At 46.9% G+C, this 23,049-nt stretch overlaps 8 protein-coding genes across 11 annotated transcripts; 5 read left to right on the forward strand and 3 right to left on the reverse strand.

The window, feature by feature from the left end:
- Window positions 1-58: 58 nt before the first annotated feature.
- LOC121600529 lies at window positions 59-4,568 on the reverse strand. Of its 3 annotated transcripts, none has more exons than XM_041929196.1 (6): window positions 4,110-4,568; window positions 1,861-1,985; window positions 1,617-1,782; window positions 1,272-1,540; window positions 1,017-1,194; window positions 59-930 (listed from the first exon to the last, which is right to left on the reverse strand). In XM_041929196.1, the coding sequence occupies exons 1-6, from the start codon at window positions 4,365-4,367 to the stop codon at window positions 784-786; spliced, it is 1,143 nt and encodes a 380-aa protein (XP_041785130.1). In that variant the 5' UTR covers window positions 4,368-4,568; the 3' UTR covers window positions 59-783. The 3 variants fall into 3 exon arrangements, with proteins under 3 accessions (XP_041785130.1, XP_041785131.1, XP_041785132.1); XM_041929197.1 differs by lacking the exon at window positions 4,110-4,568 and adding an exon at window positions 3,025-3,144; XM_041929198.1 differs by lacking the exon at window positions 4,110-4,568 and adding an exon at window positions 2,872-2,890.
- On the forward strand, window positions 1,471-12,027 carry LOC121600531 (odorant receptor 63a-like). The gene is made up of 3 exons (XM_041929201.1): window positions 1,471-1,557; window positions 11,049-11,605; window positions 11,672-12,027. Exons 1-3 carry the CDS (start codon window positions 1,551-1,553, stop codon window positions 11,990-11,992), a joined length of 885 nt encoding a protein of 294 aa, XP_041785135.1. The 5' UTR covers window positions 1,471-1,550; the 3' UTR covers window positions 11,993-12,027.
- LOC121600528 (odorant receptor 49b-like) lies at window positions 4,570-10,573 on the forward strand. Its single transcript, XM_041929195.1, has 7 exons — window positions 4,570-4,650; window positions 8,808-9,175; window positions 9,231-9,687; window positions 9,739-9,841; window positions 9,915-10,013; window positions 10,093-10,248; window positions 10,315-10,573. The coding sequence occupies exons 1-7, from the start codon at window positions 4,631-4,633 to the stop codon at window positions 10,363-10,365; spliced, it is 1,254 nt and encodes a 417-aa protein (XP_041785129.1). The 5' UTR covers window positions 4,570-4,630; the 3' UTR covers window positions 10,366-10,573.
- On the reverse strand, window positions 5,808-14,381 carry LOC121600530. 2 transcript variants are annotated; one of them, XM_041929200.1, is made up of 5 exons: window positions 14,250-14,381; window positions 7,100-7,233; window positions 6,602-7,033; window positions 6,346-6,523; window positions 5,808-6,282 (listed from the first exon to the last, which is right to left on the reverse strand). In XM_041929200.1, the coding sequence occupies exons 2-5, from the start codon at window positions 7,222-7,224 to the stop codon at window positions 6,148-6,150; spliced, it is 870 nt and encodes a 289-aa protein (XP_041785134.1). In that variant the 5' UTR covers window positions 7,225-7,233; window positions 14,250-14,381; the 3' UTR covers window positions 5,808-6,147. The 2 variants fall into 2 exon arrangements, with proteins under 2 accessions (XP_041785134.1, XP_041785133.1); XM_041929199.1 differs by lacking the exon at window positions 14,250-14,381 and adding an exon at window positions 7,304-7,861.
- LOC121599051 (odorant receptor 47a-like) lies at window positions 12,802-14,302 on the forward strand. Its single transcript, XM_041926538.1, has 6 exons — window positions 12,802-13,105; window positions 13,194-13,626; window positions 13,695-13,797; window positions 13,877-13,975; window positions 14,047-14,202; window positions 14,297-14,302. The coding sequence occupies exons 1-6, from the start codon at window positions 12,802-12,804 to the stop codon at window positions 14,300-14,302; spliced, it is 1,101 nt and encodes a 366-aa protein (XP_041782472.1).
- A 65-nt stretch (window positions 14,382-14,446) lies between the features above and the next one.
- On the forward strand, window positions 14,447-17,153 carry LOC121600532 (RNA polymerase II subunit A C-terminal domain phosphatase SSU72). Its single transcript, XM_041929202.1, has 5 exons — window positions 14,447-14,544; window positions 14,597-14,996; window positions 16,104-16,233; window positions 16,316-16,444; window positions 16,694-17,153. The coding sequence occupies exons 2-5, from the start codon at window positions 14,764-14,766 to the stop codon at window positions 16,793-16,795; spliced, it is 594 nt and encodes a 197-aa protein (XP_041785136.1). The 5' UTR covers window positions 14,447-14,544; window positions 14,597-14,763; the 3' UTR covers window positions 16,796-17,153.
- A 32-nt stretch (window positions 17,154-17,185) lies between these two features.
- On the reverse strand, window positions 17,186-20,092 carry LOC121600526 (large subunit GTPase 1 homolog). Its single transcript, XM_041929187.1, has 3 exons — window positions 19,809-20,092; window positions 18,198-19,730; window positions 17,186-17,528 (listed from the first exon to the last, which is right to left on the reverse strand). Exons 1-3 carry the CDS (start codon window positions 19,899-19,901, stop codon window positions 17,289-17,291), a joined length of 1,866 nt encoding a protein of 621 aa, XP_041785121.1. The 5' UTR covers window positions 19,902-20,092; the 3' UTR covers window positions 17,186-17,288.
- Window positions 20,093-20,715: 623 nt separating this feature from the next.
- LOC121598239 (leucine-rich repeat-containing protein 47-like) lies at window positions 20,716-22,912 on the forward strand. Its single transcript, XM_041924797.1, has 2 exons — window positions 20,716-21,507; window positions 21,586-22,912. Exons 1-2 carry the CDS (start codon window positions 20,892-20,894, stop codon window positions 22,647-22,649), a joined length of 1,680 nt encoding a protein of 559 aa, XP_041780731.1. The 5' UTR covers window positions 20,716-20,891; the 3' UTR covers window positions 22,650-22,912.
- Window positions 22,913-23,049: the final 137 nt, after the last annotated feature.

Below are 23,049 nucleotides of genomic sequence, written 5' to 3' on the forward strand. Positions count from 1 at the left end.
GAAATTTCCGTTCGCTTTCGGATGCGATGAACGCGATACAATTCACACGGGCTGCAGCTTTGCTGTTTAAAGTCTACGCTTCACACCTTTATTTGGATTATTTCATTAATATATTGCGGGTTCAAGGGTTTAATACCGGTAAACAAGGATGTCCGGTTGTGTAATGTGGATATTCGAAAACGGAAAACCATTCCGTATTGTACTCGGGAATTGGTGGAAAGTGAATGTTTCTAATAATTTCCCATCATGGAAAGCTGTGGTACTTAACCTATAAAAAAACGAGTAGATTATTGATTATAAAAGAAAGATTTAAAAAACATGAAAAAAAAAATACAATTATTAGCATTTATCACGTGTCGTACGTGTGATTATACAACCGTAATAGCGCTCGACAGTATAAAAAATAGTATGTGTGTATGTGTGTTTGTAAAGATTGATTGGGGGAGTGTGTTTGGGAGAAGAGTGGTGCTTTCGGAGTGGTGCACACCTACTTTGAATATGTTTCCTTAAAATATCCCATATATAATGCTTGTTTTCCCACCTCGACAGAAAATGTGTCTAATAAATTTCATATAATTGTTTGCATCGTTTCAGCTACATCCCGTTTGGCCTTCTGCTGCTTCTTATGTGTGTGTGTGTGTGTGGTTTTGGTAGGCCTTTTGGGGCCACACCGCACAGCAACACACCGGGCGCAGCGGTACGAGACAAGCCGAACATCCCCCCCCCCCCCCAACACACGTCGCGTCGTAAGTATCACAGGGCGTCGCGTGTGCGTGTGGGCATTTACAGTTTGGCCCGCAGTAGCGCATCCTGCTTCAGGCTCGGTAGATTCAGCTGCCGCAGATGGTGGAACAGCACATCGACGTACTCGTCCCGATGCTTCATGAAGTGGCCGACGTGCGGCGAACGATCCCAACACTTGACCGTCGTCTGTGGGTGTGCGGTGAAACGCAATGAAGAGCAATTAATAATCGATTTACATACACATGTTACGCGAAGCTTTCGTTCAACCGTACCTTCACGCCGCTCTGCTCCCAGCTGTCCTTCACGCGCGTGTTGGCCTCCACCGTACCGACGGGGTCGGTTTTCGAAATCAGAAACAGGGCCGGACAGCGCAGCAGATTCGTGTGGAACATCTGGCTCGAGCGGATGTAGTGCGATGTGGCCGGCTCGTGGAAAGCCTTCATGTGGTACCTTTGAGCGTAATGTATGTTTTGTGCGTTTAAAAAAAACCCCGTGTTACCATTACCAAACCCTCCCAAAGAACTTACAGCATGTACTTTTTCAACGCACTCTGCAGGGTTGGATTCTTGGGGAACAGTGCCTTCGGTACGCCGACCGATATCTCCGTAATGTCGGCCGCACTGTCCCACACCTGTCCGATGACGCGATCCAGCACCACCTGGTAGTTGGGCAGATCGCGCGCAATGTGCACCAAACACTCGCCCCACAGGTACCCGCCGACGGAAAAGCCGTGCAGCACCAGTCCGTGCTTGAAGTCGTTGTTTTTGAGAAACTTGACAATCTCGGCCGCTACCAGCTGTGAGTGAATGCCGGGTGAGTGAGTTGTAAAATAAGTGTTTTATATTCAAAGGAAACGGGTTGTCCGCGCTTACCTGCGTTCCCTTGACGGGCCACAGCAGCTGCCAGGGCGTGATGTGCGTGCAGAACACGTCGAACCCTTGGTCGATGTACAGCTGGGCGTACTTGGCCAGATGCTTCTGGCGCGCATTCAGCCAGGAGATGATCAGTACCGCCGGCCGGTCACACTGTTGCTTCAGCCTGCAAGTGAAAAGCATGGGGTGATTACTGTCTCCTGTCTCCTTTCTGCTTGCGGAGGAGCATCGAGCATCGCATTACCGTAGGGTTTGCTGATCCTTTTCCACATTTCGCGGCTTGTCGGTGAACAGTTGAATGCTGCGGCTAATTTCCTGCGTCGCCACCGTGCGAGCGTTTACCATCGTGTGCACTTTCGGAGCACAGAGCTGGAAAAAAGGTACAGCAAAAAAAGAATCCGTTTTAAGGAACTATTTTTTACAAATAACAATCCGTAACATTATTGTCTGTGGTGAAGTAATTTTTGTAGATAACTTTTAAATCCCTTATCGAACGTCCCTCACAGAAGCGCTGTTATCATATAATGATGCGTTCCTTAAAATAGATACATGTTGCGTGGTACCTTTAATCCACAAATAAAGGTCAATATGATTAAGCAGCAAAGCCGCACCGCCAGGTGTGTGTTTTGAGTGCCGAGGGTGGTTAATCCCTTACGTGGGGGGGGGGGGGTGTGGTGCTCGCGGATGGGGCGACATGCAGAGAGCAAAAGATAAAAAAGCGAATTTGGCCGGTACAGGATCGTACGATATTGGCCTGGTGGGACCATATTTTTTTACGTAACATCGGTTCTAGTTTTATGCACAGAAACCAAACCGTAGCTTAAACTAATGCTTTAAAACTTTACACGTAGATAGGAAAAGGAAATTAAAAGGAAGCAAAAAAAGAGCAGCCTCATACGGTTGTGCAAGTCATTCGTTTGCGTAGACAATGGAGGCGCGGTTTTGTTCTTGTTGCCAGGGAAGGTTTACATTTTCGTTCGCTCGAGCTTAGCCATTGGCGGCTTATCAGAGTACAAGGGCTTTTTTTGCACTGCAAATCGCATAGCGAAAAAGTGTCCCGATTGGTGTGTGTGTGTTGATGTGGTACACATAAGGCGCTGGAGTTGCAATTTTGACAGGTTCTTGGGATAGGTCCGGAGGGGGGATATGCACAGGTAAGGCAGCGTCCCTCCTCTATGGCAACACACAAATGTTTGCTTTGATTAAGGACACAATTTTATGAACAGCAAACATAATCAACCACCCCCCTTCTCACCACTTTGCGTGTTTTCCCGTACGGCTAGGTGTGTGTTTTGCAATCTCTGGCTAGTTCAAGGTCGCCTACTAACTTGTGCAGCTGAGGCCTATGTTCACTTTCCCTTCTCTTTTTTCAACGCTTGTTTATGCTCTATGTAGCTAATGCACGCACGGTTTAAACGTCGGTGTTGGCGTAGCGCTGGGTCGATGGACCAAATTAGAAGACTGCACCGGTTCTTGGAGGTTTTTTGCCCCCCACCAGAGCAACTGACCGCGATGCTAGAAGGCTTATCAAAGCAGCTGCCACTTGAAGCTGCTGTCTTTTGCACTAAGGTGGTATGCTGTGGTGGGTCCGGAGAAGGATGGGAAGTTGTCATAACAAGTTTGCTGTGCGCGTTTGACATTTTCAATCGCAAACGGGTCTTTTGCTTTTGGATTTGGAGCGCTTTACTGCACATTAGATGAGTCGTTTGAGATATTGCAACGTTTTTTTCCCCCACTTTGCGTTTTTTTTTTCGTTAACTCATTCGCATAATCTTGTGGTGGCCTTTTTCTATAACCCGATTGGATGACCTGCGCCCAGCACAAGATTACACGAAAAGACACGGGCCGCGAGTTTTCTACTTACTAAATATTTGCTTTCTACCCTATTCCGTCGTTAGAATGAGCTGCCATACACACATCTATTTGAATTTCTAACCATTCTACGATATGCCTTCGACCTTGAATCCGGCCCCATAGCGCCAAGCAAGTTCTATTCCGGGGTGATGCTTTATGACGCATCGGGAAACAATGAAAAAAGCATAGTTTCCTCCCCTCGTTTCCAACAAACTAGATTGCAAGCGGGCAGTCCCACATGCATTTAATTCCCTCTCTCTCTCTCCCCTGCATTTCTTTGTTGATCGCCTACAGGCCGTAACTGCACGCACCAACGGTGGTGGTAGTGGTGGAGCGCGTACAGCAAAGCAGAAGTGGAACGCAGCAGCAGCACACTTTCTCGCGCTGCCTCCCTAAATTTCCTCTCAAACCTCCCGCGCCGTGCAATGTGGTATCGGCGAAGCAGCATACAAATCATCGTCGGGCGGGTACAGCGACCGCCGACTGCAGCATCGGCAACAATCGCCTAGCGGGAAGCCATTCCAAAGTCCAAAGGTTGCTTCGATTCGCAAATCCTCTTCGCTCGTCATACACACACACACACAAGGCCCCGGCCACACTCAAGGGGAAACCTGATTTGCGTAAGCGTGCAACACTTACGTTACGTTCTGCCACGATCCGATCGAACCGTCGGTCGCTGCCCTGGGCCGACGGGTGGTGGTGCAGTGCGCTGAAGAACCGTACGCTCGTTCCGGCGGACCAGCTGGCAGCGGCACTGCTGCTGGGTGCTCCTGCTCCAACTCGTGCAATGTGGCCGATGAATGGCTGCTGCTGCTGCAACGCACCACCGATGCAGGCCACAGGTTTCGGCACGTTCGCACCGACGCTGGCCACATACCGCAGGGATCGGATTGCCATCTCGCGCACAGAAGTTTAAGGGTGGGTGAAATCACGATTCACTGAGCTGAGCTTGGACACACGCGCGGAGGACACCCGGTACACTGTACGGTAAGACTGGGGCAGCAGCACCAAACCAGCAGCTCGGCCACCAACGGAACGATGTTGCCTTGCACGTTATTTAACACAGAATTTACAGGCTGCCCCGTACCGTGCTCATCACACAGTCCCCCGAACGCAAAACACAGCACAGTGCACAGTGGGAACGGGTGTGCAGGACGGTGATGTTGACAGCTCGTAAAAGGTCAGTTTTAATTGTATTTCGTCGAATTCTTTTTGAAATCATGTGATGAAAACTTGTTTTAAATTAGCAGATGTTTTTAATTTTTAGGCATAATTTTTATTTAGCGTGCTAGGACAATGTTAAGATTATTTAAACAATTTTTACAATTCATGTTACATCCCACTGTTTTTCATAACACTGTTTAAGCTCGGTTGACACACGCAGTGCTTCGGTCTCCACAAAAAGCTGCTGGATTATTTTCACTATCTCAACATGGTGGCACCCTTTCTCGATTTTTTTTTGTGGCACAGTAACGAACATCCATACATGCAACCGAGTCAGGATTGCATATGTAGAATAATTTAAATAATTGCTTGAAGTAAAATACCTTCTATTCCCGAGTTACGCGAATAATGCGTTAAAGGCATATGTCGCGTAAGTCAAATATCACGTTTTTCATCCAAAATATAGTTTTTAAACAGCTAATTTTGATTTACCTTAGTGCTTTTATGCACATTATTACTGATATCATACAATTTATATAGAAAATTCGGTAATTTGTTGATTTCAAACTTAACTTATTTATTTTGCGCTTGCCAATTGTTGCAGCAAATTGTACCTGACAGTACTAAAATTAAAAATTCGCGTAACTCGAGTGTCGCGTAACTCTGGGAAAGACTGTATTTATAGAGTGAACGGACCGTTATTTTAAAATTTGAAATCTTTGATAGTAGTTCTCTGCACAGCCGCGGTGACGGTAAAAGGACAAACTACGACTTGACTAACATTATCAACCCAAGGTCATGTTTATTGCCATACAAAATAATAAATGTGCAAATTGAGGATGAGTTCTGTTGCTTGGCACATTGCCTAAAATCGCCCCCACACCGCATAGCTCCACGTCGCAACCGCATCGAGTCGCGTTGCGCGCTATATTTGGATTAGCGCACACATTTGCAATTCCAAAGTCCACGCCGCCCCGATACACGATTGAATCAATCGTCGGCACCGTGCAGACAGCATACAAGAAGGGGGATGATGGAGGTCATCTGCCGTCTGTCCATCATTAAATCATTACCATATCTATGCAGATTGGATGGCATGCCCGCGTGCTTGCACATTTTTAATCAATTTAAACCCATTTCGGCGTGATTCATAAGATCACACAGTGGTGCACGTGCGCTTCATTGTCGTGAGAAGTTTATTATTTGCTTGCTTATTCACAGCTAGATGCGATACTTTGTTGTGAAAGATATCAGCTGAAGGGCAGGATAGCAAACGAGCTACATCTTTACAGCTTAAATATTTATCTAATTCCTGATGTGTTTCTTTATCGGTAGACCACACAGAGGTCACACTGGTAGTAGCTGTAGAAATGATAATGTCACTGGACAACTGACCGGGTACCGCGGCTTATCACCTTATCGCTTTTAATCGAACCAGCTCCCGTTCGAGCGAACCAACACAGGCAGGTCGTTGGATTACACAACAAATCATAACTGGCTTGTCGCCGGGTCATTAGAGCTTAGCCTTACGATTGTACATCGGCAGGTCGAGGGCACGAAGGTGAGCGAGCAGCAGCTCGATGTACTCCTCCCGATGCTTGTGGAAGTGGCCAACGTGAGGTGACTTATCCCAGCACTTGAGCGATGTCTGCGATACAAGAGGCAAAGCCGATAAGCGTAAGTCGTCCAGCGGAAAGGGTGTACAGCTTACCTTTACTCCAGCGGATTCCCAAATGCTCCGAAGCCGATTGTTAGCCTTTTCCGTGCCGACGGGATCCGTTTTCGAGACGAGTAGCAACGCCGGACACTGGGCCGGCTCGTAATGGAAGAGATGCGTACATTTCACGTAATACTGGGTTGCTTCCTCGTGGAACAGCTTCATATGGTAGCTGCAAAAACGGGAGGGGCGAACGGGATGAGTTCAAGGTGCAAAAGCGCACGATTGTTGATAACCCAAAGACACCTACTTGATATAGTTGCGCAGGACGCCCTGGAGGGTGGGATTGTGGGGTAGCACCGCGTGCGGCACACCGACCGGTATTTCCGTTATGTCCGCTAGGCTGTCCCACACCTGGCCGCGGATTTTTGCCAGCACACTCTTGCCGGCCGGGTCCGCGTGCAGCTTCACCAAACATTCGCCCCAGAGGTAGCCACCGACGGAGAAGCCGTGTATGACGATCCCCTCGGGGAATGCGTTGTTGGTGAGAAATTTGACAACATCGGCCGCCACCTTCTGTGAGCCGTTGACGGGCCACACCAGCTGCCAGGGCGTTATGTGGACGCACAGCACTTCGAACCCCTGGTCCAGGTAGAAGTCGGCGTACTTTGCCAGATGCTTTTCGGACGCCTGTAGCCAGGCGAAGATAAACACCAACGGCTTGTCGAGCGTTTCCGTCAGCCTGCGAAAAGGCAGAAGCAGAGGTGTGAGAGGACAATTCTACAAATCAGTGCCATTAATGCCATACCTTAAAGAATGAATGTCCTTTTCATAGCGTTGCTTTCGATTGCTGAAGAATGTCATGTTTTTCGTGAAGCGCACCGGCTCGACGGGTCCTCCTCGCTGCGCCATCGTTTCGTTAGACGGTAACATATTTGAATACTGCAGGTCATAGAAATGGACAATTAATTGCTGCCACGAATGAAACCAAAACCCTTGCACAATAGACCACCTTCTTGCAACTGTATCCACTACTGATCGTCTGCTGCTCCTTCAATCGCCGGCTCAGCCCGCTACTACTGTAAGGAGCGGTAAATTGCACTTCAGCGAACAATGAAGCACTTCCGCCTACTTGCCGGATCTGCAGTCCGGTGGTTTTCAAACCCCGGGATTCAAACACTCCGCACTGATTTATCCAACGGTGCAGCAGTGTTCGGGATGAGGCGGGAAACAGCATTTGGTATGTACGGGTCCCCTGGGCGAACGCTACTGATGAGCCGTCCAGTTGCTGATCATCGTATGATGGTGGTTGGTTTGCTGTGCCGTACGAAACAAACCACACGGAAAGATTTCCATCACACTGATAAGCGTGATTGTGCTGCAGGTGGTCGTTACGCTTCCCAGTGTGTGCGGGGATAATTGTTGCAGAAAGGGTTTTATTTGGTGGAATTCCACTTTAACCCATTTAATGAACGTTTTGAGTTGGTGGTTTGCTTTTTGAAAATCAAACCGGCTGTAGATGTTTGAGCTGATTAAATAATTATTATGATTGTGTTGTTCTTTTTTTACATTTGCTTCGGCTCTTTGAGATTTGACGTTAGAAAAGCCATTAGATCACAAGGTGATTCGTACGATCAGCTGAGCGCGTACAGGGCGATTCGGAAAGGGAGACGCATTTGAAATTTAATTATTGAAACTACGAAATTACGTTTTCGTCCAATAACATAATCACTCATTTTAGCGAGGAAGTGAGAGCAGAAGAGTCGTTAAAGTGAGTTAAATCACTCATTCTTATTTAAGAAAAATATTAGTGATTCATTCTATTATGATAAAGGGTTTTCCATGGGTTCTAAGCATAATTATGGGACTCTTCTCATAATTACCGCTCCTTTATGGACAGGTTTGGAATCCAATAGGAATGTACATTGTGCCTTTTTGAGCCATCGAGAATCATTGAGCGGAATCGCGAAAAAAGTAATAAAAACTCGTGGAGCTAGACACGAATCTCACATCAATCATACTAGTCTAGTTTAACGTTGGTAGATACAGGATTCGGAAGATTCAATCGCTAGATGAGATTCGAATCGTCTCCCATTAGACGTATTCGAAATCGGACTGAAACACATATATTATTATAATTATAATGCTTTTGAAGCGATCAGTCTACCGGGTTTTGTTACTCTGGATATCATAAGATATCCCATTCGATTATCAAGATAGAACAATAACTTGTACCTCAACTAGTCATTACATACACCTAATCAACCTGTGCATCAAGGAGTTTTCGCGAAAGCAAAAATCCGATTGTCTGATGTTCTTTTGATTCCATCCGATTCGTTACTTTCCGATTCGTTCTGCAAAATCGTCCAATTATACGTGAATATCCTTATCGATGCTTGAATCAACATCACATTGTTTGCATTTCGTTTTTTGCGTGCAAATGTGTTATTTGCAAAGAAGGCAAGGTAATGTGCCTAAAAGTAAATACAATTCGCTGTCCACTTTTTGTCCACAAGTATGCCAGAACCCGTGCCTTGTAGTCCTTCGAATACATCTGAGCAGGCAGCAAGCAAGTGCATCATGGTGCTACCGAAGCTGTCCGAACCGTACGCCGTGATGCCGCTTCTACTACGCCTGCAGCGTTTCGTTGGGCTGTGGGGTGAACGACGCTATCGCTACAAGTTCCGGTTGGCATTTTTAAGCTTCTGTCTGCTAGTAGTTATTCCGAAGGTTGCCTTCGGTTATCCAGATTTAGAGACAATGGTTCGCGGAACAGCTGAGCTGATTTTCGAATGGAACGTACTGTTTGGGATGTTGCTGTTTTCTCTCAAGCTAGACGACTATGATGATCTGGTGTACCGGTACAAGGACATATCAAAGATTGGTGCGTGATAATGATTGATAAAAGGAACATTTGAACAACTTCTAATCCTTTCAAGCTTTCCGTAAGGACGTTCCTTCGCAGATGGGCGACTATCTGGTACGCATCAATCATCGTATCGATCGGTTTTCCAAGATCTACTGCTGCAGCCATCTGTGTTTGGCCATCTTCTACTGGGTGGCTCCTTCGTCCAGCACCTACCTAGCGTACCTGGGAGCACGGAACAGATCCGTCCCGGTCGAGCATGTGCTACACCTGGAGGAGGAGCTGTACTGGTTTCACACCCGCGTCTCGCTGGTAGATTACTCCATATTCACTGCCATCATGCTGCCTACAATCTTTATGCTAGCGTACTTCGGTGGACTAAAGCTGCTGACCATCTTCAGCAACGTGAAGTACTGTTCGGCAATGCTCAGGCTTGTGGCGATGAGAATCCAGTTCATGGACCGGTTGGACGAGCGCGAAGCGGAAAAGGAACTGATTGAAATTATCGTCATGCATCAGAAGGCGCTAAAGTAAGGTCTGCCGGTATGTTGTGGATAGAATACATTTCTAGCTGCTTTCAGATGTGTGGAGCTGTTGGAAATCATCTTTCGGTGGGTTTTTCTGGGACAGTTCATACAGTGCGTAATGATCTGGTGCAGCTTGGTTCTGTACGTCGCCGTTACGGTAACTAAAAGCACTGGAGTGATCTGTCTGCCACACCATTCACTGCTGTGTCGTGTTTTATCACTCTTCCCAGGGTCTCAGCACAAAAGCGGCAAACGTGGGTGTACTGTTTATACTGCTAACAGTGGAAACCTACGGATTCTGCTACTTTGGCAGTGATCTTACATCGGAGGTAAGGTGTTATTCGTTGAGTTTCAGTTACTTTTCCGTTCCCCTCAAACCGTACCACTTGTACCATTTGTTTGAGACAGAGCTTGAGCGTAGCACGTGCAGCTTACGGTAGCCTCTGGTATCGCCGTTCGGTTTCGATCCAACGGAAGCTTCGAATGGTATTGCAACGTGCCCAGAAACCAGTCGGCATCTCGGCCGGCAAGTTTTGTTTCGTCGACATTGAGCAGTTTGGCAATGTATGGGGAGACCTTTCGCCGTGGCAAGAAAGATATTTTTTTATTAATGCATCATTCAATTTACAGATGGCAAAAACATCCTACTCGTTCTATATCGTACTGAAGGATCAATTTTAAAGGGGAACTACCCCGTCCGACCAGACGACGGAAAGCTAACGATGTGTAATTGAATAGTCATTAGTAGCGTTTTTGCTTGCCAACGAACTCACGCGTTGACTTTGTAAGTTCAATACGGTGAGGACAAAAATCAATAAATTAAATCAAGAACGTTGACGAGCTAAAGAAGAAAAAACATCTTACTGACTTTCATTTCGTTTCATCGGCGACCTAATCATAATTATATGCTACATTTTATTATATGTTTTTGTATCATTTTTAAATAATACAAAAATGCATCCTTTCGAATATTAGTCAGGTTGTACCGAAGATGCAGTTTGAACTGTTTCAAAAATATTCCTCCCCGGACACGGTCTTATCCTTCGTGCTAAGGCTTCTGCATATCGTGGGCATGAATGGGGCAGGATTTCGGTCGCGAATTCGAGTTGGTGGCATTTTTCTGTTCTATCTAATCTTTCTTGTGATACCGCCACTAACGGGCGGGTACACCGATGGTCACCAGCGTGTACGCGCCAGTGTGGAATTCCTGTTTAATTGCAACATTTACGGCGGCAGTATGTTCTTCGCCTACGATGTAGCCACCTACCAAGCGTTCATCCAGGAGCTGAGGAACCTGTCTGTTTTGGGTAATACTTAATTAATGAAAATTGCGTTTTTGCATCATCATCTGTTTCTCTTTGCAGTATGCTCACATTCGTACAGACTAAAGTACAAGCTGACCCGGTTCAACCGTCGAGCGGATATTATCGCCAAAGTGCAAACGACCTGCATGGGTGCTGTAATACTTTTCTACTGGATTGCACCGATACCTTCCATCTGTGCGCACTACTACAGGTCGATCAATTCCACCGAACCCGAGCGGTTTGTGCAACATTTGGAGGTGAAGTTCTATTGGCTCGAGAATCGCACCTCGGTCGAGGACTACGTAGTCTTCGTGCTGATTATGCTACCCGTCGTGATTATGTGTGGTTACGTATGCAATCTGAAGGTGATGACCATCTGCTGCAGCATTGGACACTGTACACTGTACACCAGGCTGACTATGGAGATGGTAGAGCAGTTGGAAAGCACGGCATCGGCGGAACGAACTGCCAGCGCAATACGCAACGTGGTGCAGATGCACACCGGTTTACTGAAATGCATCAGGCTTTTGAACACGTCGATCCGATCGATGCTGATGCTGCAGTGGTTGACCTGCGGGTTAAACTGGAGCATTTCTCTCATTTATTTTACAAACGTGGTTAGTTTTATATTGTTTGAAAATCCAAAAACAGGAAGATGGCTATAATTGAACTTTCTATTACAGGGCATCTCGCTACAATCGGTTACCGTGGTGGTAATGTTTTTTCTTGCCACCGCGGAAACATTCCTGTACTGTTTACTAGGGACGCGGCTTGCGGCACAGCAGCTGCTGCTGGAGCACGCACTCTATGCTACACGGTGGTACAACTACCCAATAGCCTTTCGCAGCAGCATTAGGATGATGTTGAGACAGTCGCAAAGGCATGCACACATAACGGTGGGGAAGTTTTTTCGCGTTAATTTGGAAGAATTTAGCAGGATTGTCAACTTATCCTACTCTGCTTACGTCGTACTTAAGGATGTAATAAAGATGGATGTACAGTGAATGATTTTTTTTTGGCTTGGCACCAAAGAAAATTTTCCGAATCTATACTGGGTCTAGAATTTGATCTAGATGTTAAGATATGATTTCGGCAACGGCCGGCTCCCGGTTTTGGAACTAATTATCAAAACAATTTTGAACATAGGGCGAGGCAAGCAAATGTCCCAAGAACCTTTCCAAGTCCTGGAACTACATATTACCGAATCTATTCCATTCCTGCCTCGAAACTGGCTCGGTGCCAAACATTTGTCCAGATGTTGGTCCCGGACCTATCCAGACAAAGATCTTCAGTTATTCTTACTTCTGAAACTGATTAATTGATGTAGGAAGTCATGGAGGTGTTCAGGGAGAATTTGAACACTAATATTCCAAAACATTCTTTCAAGGGAAATTTTATTTTCCTATATGCCCCTACGGATTGATACGTATTTTTCACTTCGTTTCCTGAGACTTTCTCTTGTTCTTGCTGCTGATTGGACGTGAAATGTTGAGAAAAAGGTTCTTCTTTATGAGTGAAACAGAGCCTTTAAATACTCCTACGTTGTTTGCTATTTAAGCATGACCAGGCTAATCACAATCGTTAATAATGAACAGAATCTCTTCTCATTAAACCCTTTCGATTGATAGTACCAATGTCAATGTCGAGATAATTGAACTGCAAACGATACCTACCTTAATCGGGGCTGAACACATCAAGAAGCAATTAGGTGTATCGTCCGTCAAACCTCAGTTCGCGAGGAGGAATAAAATAGATGCCTTCTGAGCAGCTTCGGCTCATTACTACCTTCGGAACTCCTCGAGACAAACGCACGATGGTACTGCCAAAATTAAAGGATGAAACAGCAGTGATGCCGTTTCTGCTGCGAATTCAAACCATTGCCGGACTGTGGGGTGACCGTTCCCAGCGGTACCGCTTTTATCTCATTTTTTCCTACTTCTGCGCGATTGTGGTCCTACCTAAAGTGCTGTTCGGTTATCCAGATCTCGAGATTGCGGTACGCGGCACGGCCGAGCTGATGTTCGAATCGAACGCATTCTTCGGCATGCTAATGTTTTCCTTTCAACGCGACAACTACGAGCGATTGGTGCATCAGCTGCAGGATCTGGCAGCTCTAGGTGAGTATACAGCCGTTAATTGTTCCAAATCTTCGCCACATCCTTCGTAACACTGCTAGACTTTCAGTCCTGCAAGACCTACCCACAGAACTGGGAGAGTACCTGATCGCAGTGAACCGACGGGTCGATCGGTTCTCCAAAATTTACTGCTGCTGTCACTTTTCCATGGCAACGTTCTTTTGGTTCATGCCCGTCTGGACGACCTATTCCGCCTACTTTGCTGTGCGCAACAGCACGGAACCGGTCGAGCACGTGCTGCACCTCGAGGAAGAGCTGTACTTCCTTCACATCCGGACTTCGATGGCGCACTACACGTTTTATGTGGCCATTATGTGGCCCACGATCTATACGCTCGGGTTTACCGGTGGCACAAAGCTGCTGACCATTTTCAGCAATGTTAAATACTGTTCGGCCATGCTGAAGCTCGTTGCACTCCGAATCCACTGTCTGGCGGGAGTAAGACAAGACCGAGCGGAGAAGGAGCTGAACGAGATCATTTCCATGCATCAGCGGGTACTCGAGTAAGTAAATCCAAATTGAAAATTTTGCATGGAATTACTTGAGTGTGTCTGAACCGTGCACATCCTAGCTGCGTGTTCCTGCTGGAGACGACATTCCGCTGGGTGTTTTTCGTGCAGTTCATTCAGTGTACAATGATCTGGTGCAGTCTCATCCTCTACATAGCGGTGACGGTAATATTCCTTCCTTTCCATTTCTTTCTTTTCGTTAGCCTAATTCAATCCATTTTTGTGAACGTGAATTTCCCCCCAGGGGTTCAGCTCGACGGTGGCGAATGTCTGTGTCCAGATCATATTGGTGACGGTGGAAACATATGGCTACTGCTACTTCGGAACAGATCTAACCACGGAGGTGCTTTGGATACCCTTTGTCTGAAGGTTCAAAAAGTAATTCCTTTTTTCGATTTTTCCACTTTTCACTAGAGCTATGGCGTTGCCCTCGCCATTTACGATAGCGAATGGTACAAGTTTTCCATTTCGATGCGCCGCAAACTTCGCCTGCTACTGCAACGATCCCAAAAACCGCTCGGCGTAACGGCGGGCAAGTTTCGCTTCGTCAATGTGGCCCAGTTCGGCAAGGTAAGATTAATTACAGTTAAAAAAAGGGAAAAATGCATCTTACTTGCCTGCGTGTCGTTCCAGATGCTCAAAATGTCCTATTCATTTTACGTAGTACTGAAGGAGCAATTTTAGCAGCTGCTGTTTCCCACCCTGGAAAAGGCCTTTTCGCACTGCCTTCTGCTTTTTGGACGCACGCAGCACTGAGAGCGCCCCTGCACGCAGTGACGACATTCGGCCTGCTTTGACGTTTGCATCTTTGACAGCTGGACGTGGGGGTACAATTTTTGCTGCTATTTACCCGCAGCGCATTGGATACGAAAACATTGGCCACAAGTCCTACGATTTTAGCGTTTATTTACTGTTCGTAGCAGCTTTTTTCCACAATAAACACACCCGTATAACGTACCGACAGTATTCTTTTCGTTGTAGGATAGAGAAGCCGCCGGCCAGCAGCTAAAACGCGCCGCAAAACGATAGGCGGCACCACCGGTGGGAAAAAAACGGCAGCAAAACGAGATCGAAACGCAGCGGAGCAACAGTAAACAACAAAACCGGCCGGAACAGCAAGGGTGGGAAACGATGAGCCAAGCGTACGTTAGCCCACTCTCCATAGCCGTGATCTGTTCGTCCAACATGAACCGATCGATGGAGGCGCACGGGTTTCTGGCGAAAAAGCGATTCAAGGTACGGTCGTTCGGTACGGGCGACAAGGTGAAGCTTCCCGGCACGGCAGCGGACCGGCCGAACGTGTACGAGTTCGGCACCACGTACGACGACATCTACAACGATTTGGCCGCGAAAGACAAGCAATAGTATCCTTTTTTCTTTCTCTTTTGTTGCTACACGAAATGAGGATGCTTGGATCGGCCATCGGCAGCGAATGGGATTGGGGGGAAAGGAAACCCTTTTTTTACAACGATAGATAAATTAATTATAATTTAAGGGATTTAGCGGGATGTCGGGCGGTATCCCGCTTCTGCACAGACGCATATCAGAAATTATGTTAAGTCCTCTTTTTTTTCTCTCTCTTCACTTAGTCTACGAAAGCATACACGCATCGTTGGAATCACAAATTATCAAATGATTTAACTCATTTTAAAAGAATTGCTTTCAAGTTTACATTTCTGTTTTTTTTTCAATTTTTAACTACCACTCGGGACGGCAAGACTATAGAAGCGATTGTTAGAAAATGTAAATACGAAAAAGCTTTTGGTTTTGGGAAATTTTCAAACCAAACAAGATAAACTTTTAGTCATTGAAGCCATTTAGAGCTCTACCAATTGTTGTAGAATTCGACTCTTGGTCGCAAAGTTTGCCGTCCCCTGGTATAGCCACATTTAAATGTATGATTTAATTACACAACCAGCCGCGAGTTCGAATTTCATATATACCGAATCGTTTGAAGTTGCAAGACTATTGCTCTTTTAATTAAACCCACAAGAGACAAAGCAGTCTTAAGCCATTTTTAGCGATTGTGCTAAATAATATAGTTTTTAACTATCCGGAACAACCGTCACCGGTTTTGTGCCATGATTGTGATGATCCTTTCTGGAACTGTTTAAAAATGCAAATGCATAAATGTAACCTCCATTCATTTCTTCATAATAACCTAGACAAGAACGTTGATAATCATTTTATGTAGCTAATGTCGCTTCCTTCCATTTGGATATGCAATTTGTTAAAAAAAATTATGTTACCGTCTACCGTTGTTGTATTTAATTTTAAAAATTGGTTTCATCCAAGGGGCGAGTTTTAGTCTTGAATTTAAATTTATCGACATGTTGCCATGCTAATGGTGCACCACTGCACCAATACTGCTATTGTTGCTATCCTTTTATTACACCAAAGAAACAACAACAACACATTTCCAAAACGCAAACAAAATGTTTTCCTTAACAACCACTAATGCGCTTACACAGCTACACACAGAACGGCCTGCTACACATGCTCGATCGCAATAGGCGAATAAAATCCTGCCCGGAAAAGTTTCAGCTCTGCACGGAGCGGTTCGATGTGCTGGTCACGTGCGAGGAGCGAGTTTACGATCAGGTTGGGAAAAGCAATAGCTGCTGCTAGAAGGTAGAACACACATTGGCAAGAGTAATACGAATGTGCTTTAACCATTTTGCAGGTGATAGAATTTATGGAATCGAAAACTCCCAGCTACAACCTGCCGGTGCACGTGATCAACATTGATATACAGGACAACCACGAGGAGGCGACGGTTGGCGCGTTTCTCATCTGTGATCTGATAACGATGGTAAGTGAACGAAGGAGATTTTTATTTGCTTAATTTGTATTATAGGTAGTTTTTTTTATACCAATTGATTAATGCTCTTATTTGTAAGGGTGATTGCAAATAAAAAAAACACATAAATATTTCCAAAGGAATAATTTGTTTGTATTTATTCGATGCTAAACTATTCACTTTTAATTTTGTATTAATTCCCTTTTTTCGCTTGTCTTCATTCCCGTTCATTCGATTTCTCTTTTTCCTCTCTTCTTGTAGATGGCTCAAAGCGAAGACCTGGACAACGACATCGACGAGCTGCTGCACGATTTCGAGAACAAATGCCAGCGCAGTGTACTGCACTGTGTACAGTTCTACTAGAGCTTCTACTGCTTCCAGAATCCCTTTTTCCCTCTTTTTGAATGCCTTGTCCCACGCCCAGCTCCCCCGGCAAGCTGAATGGAATTAGCGAAACACACACACACACACACCACGGCAGGACAAAAAAAAAATGGCAAAATGATGCTAGTGACAATTATTTTATTTTGATAAATTTTTGGACCAACCCCAGTTTCAGTTTTGTTTTGCGCTGGAAAACAAACACGTTAAAGGAATTGTATGTGTTTGTGCGTGTTTTTGTTTAAACTAATTTGCATTATCATTTGCAAAAATTGTAAAATTGCTACACCAATGCACACACGCAGAGACGACCATTAAAGTTGAACAACAGCTAACAGCACACAGGGTATTTGGAAGTGTAGAGCGATTATTTTTTTATTTCTGTTAAATCTATACACATAGGACAACATACTGTGTAATTGAACCCCTTCCCCCTCCCCAATTCCACGCACGCCCCAACGATCGATCGAATCGATTAGTGTTGATCGAGGTGCGCGTACTTGCGCCTTAGCTTTTCACGTTTTTCACGCTTCTGGTGCTTCCACGGTTTGCCGGCCACGATCACACCGTCAGTCGTTGACAGTGTCGCCGCACTGCCCGATGGCCCAATCGGTCGAACGTTCGGGAAGTCGCTGCGCCCCTTCACTAAACCGTGCGATGCTCGCTCCTTGAAGAACTGTTCGTCAACGTCTGTGCTGGATTTTTTCAGGTTCATCTAAAAAAAAAAAAACAAAGCAACAATATTAACGTTTCGCCTTCATCAGCACGTGGTCAGAACTAGTGATCGGAAAAATGAATTTTTTGTCCGAATCGATTCCGGGTAGCTTCGAAGTATTCTGGAATCGATTCCGGATAGTAGGTCCGGAATCAGTTTCCGGAATCTGCTCTGGAATTGGTCCCGGGATCGGCTCTGGAATCGGAATCGAATCCGGAATTCGAATCGGCTCCGAAATTGGAATAGACTCCGGAATCGGAATCGGCTCTGGAATTGGAATCGGCTCAGGAATCGGAATTGGCTCCGAAATCAAAATTAGCTTCGAAGCGGAGTCGGTTTCGGCACCTCCATAAGCATAGGCGTTTGGGTCCAATGATGATCCATCCATTCTCATGGAGATTCCCGGACTGATTTCGCTTTTGAAACTTATTTAAATTCAAGAACTGATTCTCATTCCGGAGCTAATTCCATTTCTGGAGTTAATTTCTGATTCCGTTACCGGGGCAAAATGCGATTCCGGAGTCGATTCTGATTCCGGAGCCGATTCTAATCGCGGAATCGATTCCGAAACCTACTCCAGAATCGTAATCGAATCCGGAAATGATTTAAAACACGAAATCGGAATTGGGTAGCTCCGATTCCGAGCTACCTTCACTAGTCGGAACGCACCTTCATCGCGCGCTGCTGTCTCGGTGGCAGCAGTTTAATGTCTGCCTCTTCCTTCTTCCTTGCCGGAAAGCGGTGAAACTCGTCCTGCACAACCCCGGGCGGTGCGTAGCAGTACAGCAGCTTCCCATTGACGTAGTCCTTCAGCACGTACCGGGAGCCGCGCGACTGGTCCGGCTGCCCATTGGCCGTCATAAAGCCCCGGTTGTACGCGAACGCTAGCAGCAGCTCCTCCGAATATGGGGGCCGGTTCGGATCCTCACCCTCGAGCGGTTTCGAAATCATTATGCCGTACGTGTCCTCGAGGATGTGGCGTGGAATGAGCGTACAGAGCAGATTGACCGGCGGCACATGGTCCCGCATCTGGTCGATCGGCAAGATGCCGTTCAGTATCATGTCCGCCTTGGTGATGCAGAAGCTTGGCATCACCAGCCCGGGACAGTCGCAGAACATCAGCTCGCTGTCGACGTACAGCGTTTGAAAGTGTTTCGTTTTGCCGGGCGTCGCCGAAACGGACACTTTTTTCTCGAGAAAAACCGCATTGATCGTACTGCTCTTGCCGACGTTCGGATAGCCGACCAGCCCGACCGTCACGATGTCTTTGGTGACACGTTCCGCCCGGTGCAGGCTTTTGAAGAGCGCAATCAGCTCGGCATTCGTGAGCAGCTTGGAGCTGTTCCGAATCGCGCCCGGCTCTTCGTCCTCCTCGCGCGCAAGGTCCTCGATTTTTTCCTCTATCTTTTCCAGCGTCTTTTCCGCCCTGTCAACGGACAGTTTTAAATTCCCTAACCGCTCCTTAACCTCCTCCTGTTCCTCCTCCTCTTCGTCATCCGCTTGATCCCCGTTTTGAGCAGCTTGCTGCGCTGCTTCCTCCGCTTCCTGCTCCTTCTTGGCCTCTTCCGCCGCTAGCACGGCCGAGTAAAATGCCACCCGCACGCCCTGCCCGTCGAAATACTTGGCCCAGTGGACGCGCTGTTCGGCCGTCAGAAAGTCCGACTTGTTCAGCAGTATCATGTTCATCTTGTTTGGGTCAACCTCCTGCACGTACCGCTCCAGATCCTCCGTCCGGAAGAGGAGCGGATTGCGAGCGTCCACTATCTGCACGACGATGTCGCTCCGCTCGACCACACGCCACAGCTGGCGCCAGAAGTCGAGATTTTTCTCGTACGGCGTCATCAGCATACCGTCCTGCTCCTGCAGCGCCACCAGCCCGCGGCGCCACTCGAGAAAGGAAGCGTTTTCCGCGAGCAGCAGCTCCTCGGCCGTCGTGTCCTTCGTCCACTTGGGGCGGCGCGGTATCTTTAGCAGGTCCTTCATGTCGACCTGCTTCTTGATGATCTCCACCCGCTCGTTCGTGGTCAGCAGGCCCACCTTCGACTTGGGGTTGACGTACGTGATGTTAAGCTTCTCCGCCTGGAACTCGGTGCCGGCTAGTTCGGCGGTGCGAAGAAACTCCTGGAAGGAGGATTCCTCCGTCACGGATTGCAGGTTCAGCCGACCCCAATCGTACCCGTCCTGCACTTCGGTGGTGTGGAGCTGGAATGAAGATTCACGTTTGGTGAAGAAAGAGTATGTGTGGGTCGTGTGTGTTTGGGTGGAATATAAGCAACTTACCATGCTTCCATCGGCAACCGTTTTTCGATTCCCTTGGCCGAACCGGTCCTTGATCAGAGATCGACCCAGCTGATTAGCCTTCTTTTTACCCATGATTTAACGGATCTACTATATTAAATATCACAACAAATACACTGCAACACCTTCATACAGTGTTTCTGCGTGCGTTTTAGCCTTTTACTAAATTTAAAAGCACGTTTTTCGTCTAATTTTTCCAACAACACCTTCTTTCGCCGACCAATGGTGACGAAATTGCTGAACATAAACAAATAGCACATGGGCTGCTACGAAAACAGTAGTTTGACAGTTGATACAGTGCTGCCAGATAAATAGTACAGGCGGTCCCCGAGATACACGGTACCTCTTATACGCGGATTCAGAGATACGCGGTTTCCTAAATTTGACAGTTCTTTGAGCAAATTGTACTGATTTGACACATCTATTGTAAAATGCCAAATAATTTCTGTTTTGATCGGATGTTAAAAACTATTTCAAAAGGTTTGAAACTGTTATTTCATTCAGAATCATATCAAATAATTGATTAAGTGGCTAAAACCACCCCCTAGTTGCAAATTAACACGAAAATTAGTGAGATTTTGGCTAGAAATCACGAGATTCGACTTACGCGGAAATTCGAGATACGCGGTTTTTTGCGGCCGTTTTCGGTCCCCATTAACCGTGTATCTCGGGGACCGCCTGTAATTTATTTGATTTTTATTGAGAACAAAACAAACAGCCCAAAAAATATTAAGGAAAACAGCTCAATTGATTAACAATATCTAGAAATAAATAAAAATTCATTCCATTTTTCCACATCATGTATCAAGAAAAGGACTTAAATTTATGCTATTTCCAGTATCCTTTTAAAAATCTCTACTCCTTGTTTGGCAACACTTCCTTCCATCATATGCATTCTTGCATCAGCCGCCCGGGCGCAAACAAAAGCAAACATAGACAAACACGTTTTTTCATGTGCAGCGCAAATCGCAATTAAAAGCGACGCGGAATAGAACGCGTCACCCCTCAGTTTTATTCTGAAAAGTGCACCAAACCCCTTAAACTTCCTACCCAAAAACCACAACCATGTGGCCCGAGGTGGAAGCCGTGAAGAGTGAAAATCGGCGCGAGCTCAAGCTGACCGGTGCCAGCGTATCAGAACGGATTGTGAAAAACGGCGGCAGTCTGGACGATGCGGTGTACCAGCTGTCCGCCCTGAACCTGCTGGACGTGAATGACACACCACTGGATCGGATTTCACCACGCATCGACAGTCTGACTCATCTGCAGTCGCTGCTGCTGTATCGGAACAAAATTGCACAACTGCCGGCAACGATCGGCCAGCTGGGTGAGCTGAAGGTGCTCGATCTATCCGGCAACAGGTTGACGGAGCTGCCAGGCGAGTTTGGCAAGCTACACTCCCTGACCACGCTGAACCTTTCCTTCAATCAGCTCAAGAAGTTGGATCTTAGTGCGCTGGACCGGCTGAGCGTTTGCAACCTGTCCGGCAATGAGCTCGTGGAGGTGCCACAGTTCCACACCGGCGAGGTGCACCATTTGACGGAGGTTAACCTGGAGAAGAACAGTATTGTAGCGCTGCCGGAAGAGCTTACGCGACAGCAGATACTGCGCGTGCTGAACGTGGGTGACAACAAAATCGAACAGGTGCCCAAGTACATTGCCAAGTGCGCGAAACTGAAGGGTAAGCGGCAAAGCATGCTTTGATTTGATTGTGAGCCTTTACATATTATCCTATTTTGTTCTTTCTGTTCAACAACAGAATTTAACCTGAAGGGCAACCCGCTCAAGGATAAACGTTTGCTAAAGCTGGTGGACCAGTGCCGCAGCAAGCAGGTGCTCGATTACGTCGAGAAGAACGGGTATCAACCACCGAAGCAAACGCCCAAAGAGAATCCATCCACCGCTAGCAACGGGCAGCAGGCTTCACCCCCCAATGGAGCGCTAGAGAAGGAGCAGGAAGAAGCTCAGCTTAAAATAATCGTCCGCAAAGCAACGGCTACCGCACCGAAGGTAACGTTCACGCAGGAAGCACGCAGTGCCCGTCCGCACATCCTGCTCTGCATCGTGCGCTCGTTCCCGATCGCGAACCTGAAAAAGTTTCTTCAGCTGCAAAACACGCTGCACGACACCGAGTGCAATCGGCGCCAGCTGGCCACCATTGCGACGCACGATCTGGCCAAAGTGAAGGGCGCGCTGCGGTACCATGCCGCACCGCCGGCTGAGATTGAAATCACCGCGCTTGGCAGCGCCGCCGCCCAGGGTAAGGTGACGGCCGAACAGTATTACGCCGACCTGTGCCACCAGGCCGAGCTGCTGCGCAAGGAAAAGAAGCGCAACACGTACTCGGGCGTGCACAAGTACATTACGCTGCTGACGGCAAGGGAACAGTTTGCGTATCTGAGCGACGAGGAGAAGGTGATCAGCCTGCCGCCCCTAACGAACTGTGATGAGACGAAGGTTTCCGCTACCACCACCGATCTGCTGCTCGAGGTGACGAGCAGCGTTGGCCATGGGCCGTGCGTGCGCGTCATGAACGTGCTGCTGGAGCGTATGCTGCTGATGGATGTGGAGGTCGTTTCCGGTGGGGTTGCAGGTGCTGCGACCGAGCAGCACCCAGCAGCCGGTGAGAGGAAGAAAAAATCGAAAACCAACGCCAAAGAAGCGGCCGAGCGGGTGGCAACGGTTCGGTACGATCGAGCCGTGACGCTTACGGTGGAACAGGTGCAGCTGTATGACCACGAAGGTAAGCCGCACTCTGTGTTCCCTGGCAAGGGCGATCTGTGCGGGGATGAAACGAAACGAATTGTGGTGGAAATGGCCTAAGGCAGAGTTTTGTCAGGGATTTTGTTTTACCTTTTTACTCATACTTACCGATTTGCGATTGGGAATAAGATTCTACCGGATTAGCTTACAAAGTGAAATTACTTTCAGTACATAAAGAGCGACACGCAAATCACGACACGTTTTGAAATTATACACGGATTTATACAACTAATATATGTGTTTTTGTTAAACTCATGAAGACCATGGACTGTTTTTCAATTGTTTGTGTTTTTCGCATAATAAATTTCAATCATATTGCGAAACCTTTCTCTTATGCACGTGTTTGTTTCAATCGGTATTCGACACATTAACCTAAAACCATTGAAAAATATTTTTAAAAAAGTTATGAAAAAGCACAGTTCCACTTATTTCTAACGCAAAGTAAAATAAAATTCTATAA

The sequence above is a fragment of the Anopheles merus genome, chromosome 3L (genome assembly GCF_017562075.2).
Source record: "Anopheles merus strain MAF chromosome 3L, AmerM5.1, whole genome shotgun sequence".
NCBI lineage: Eukaryota > Metazoa > Arthropoda > Insecta > Diptera > Culicidae > Anopheles > Anopheles merus.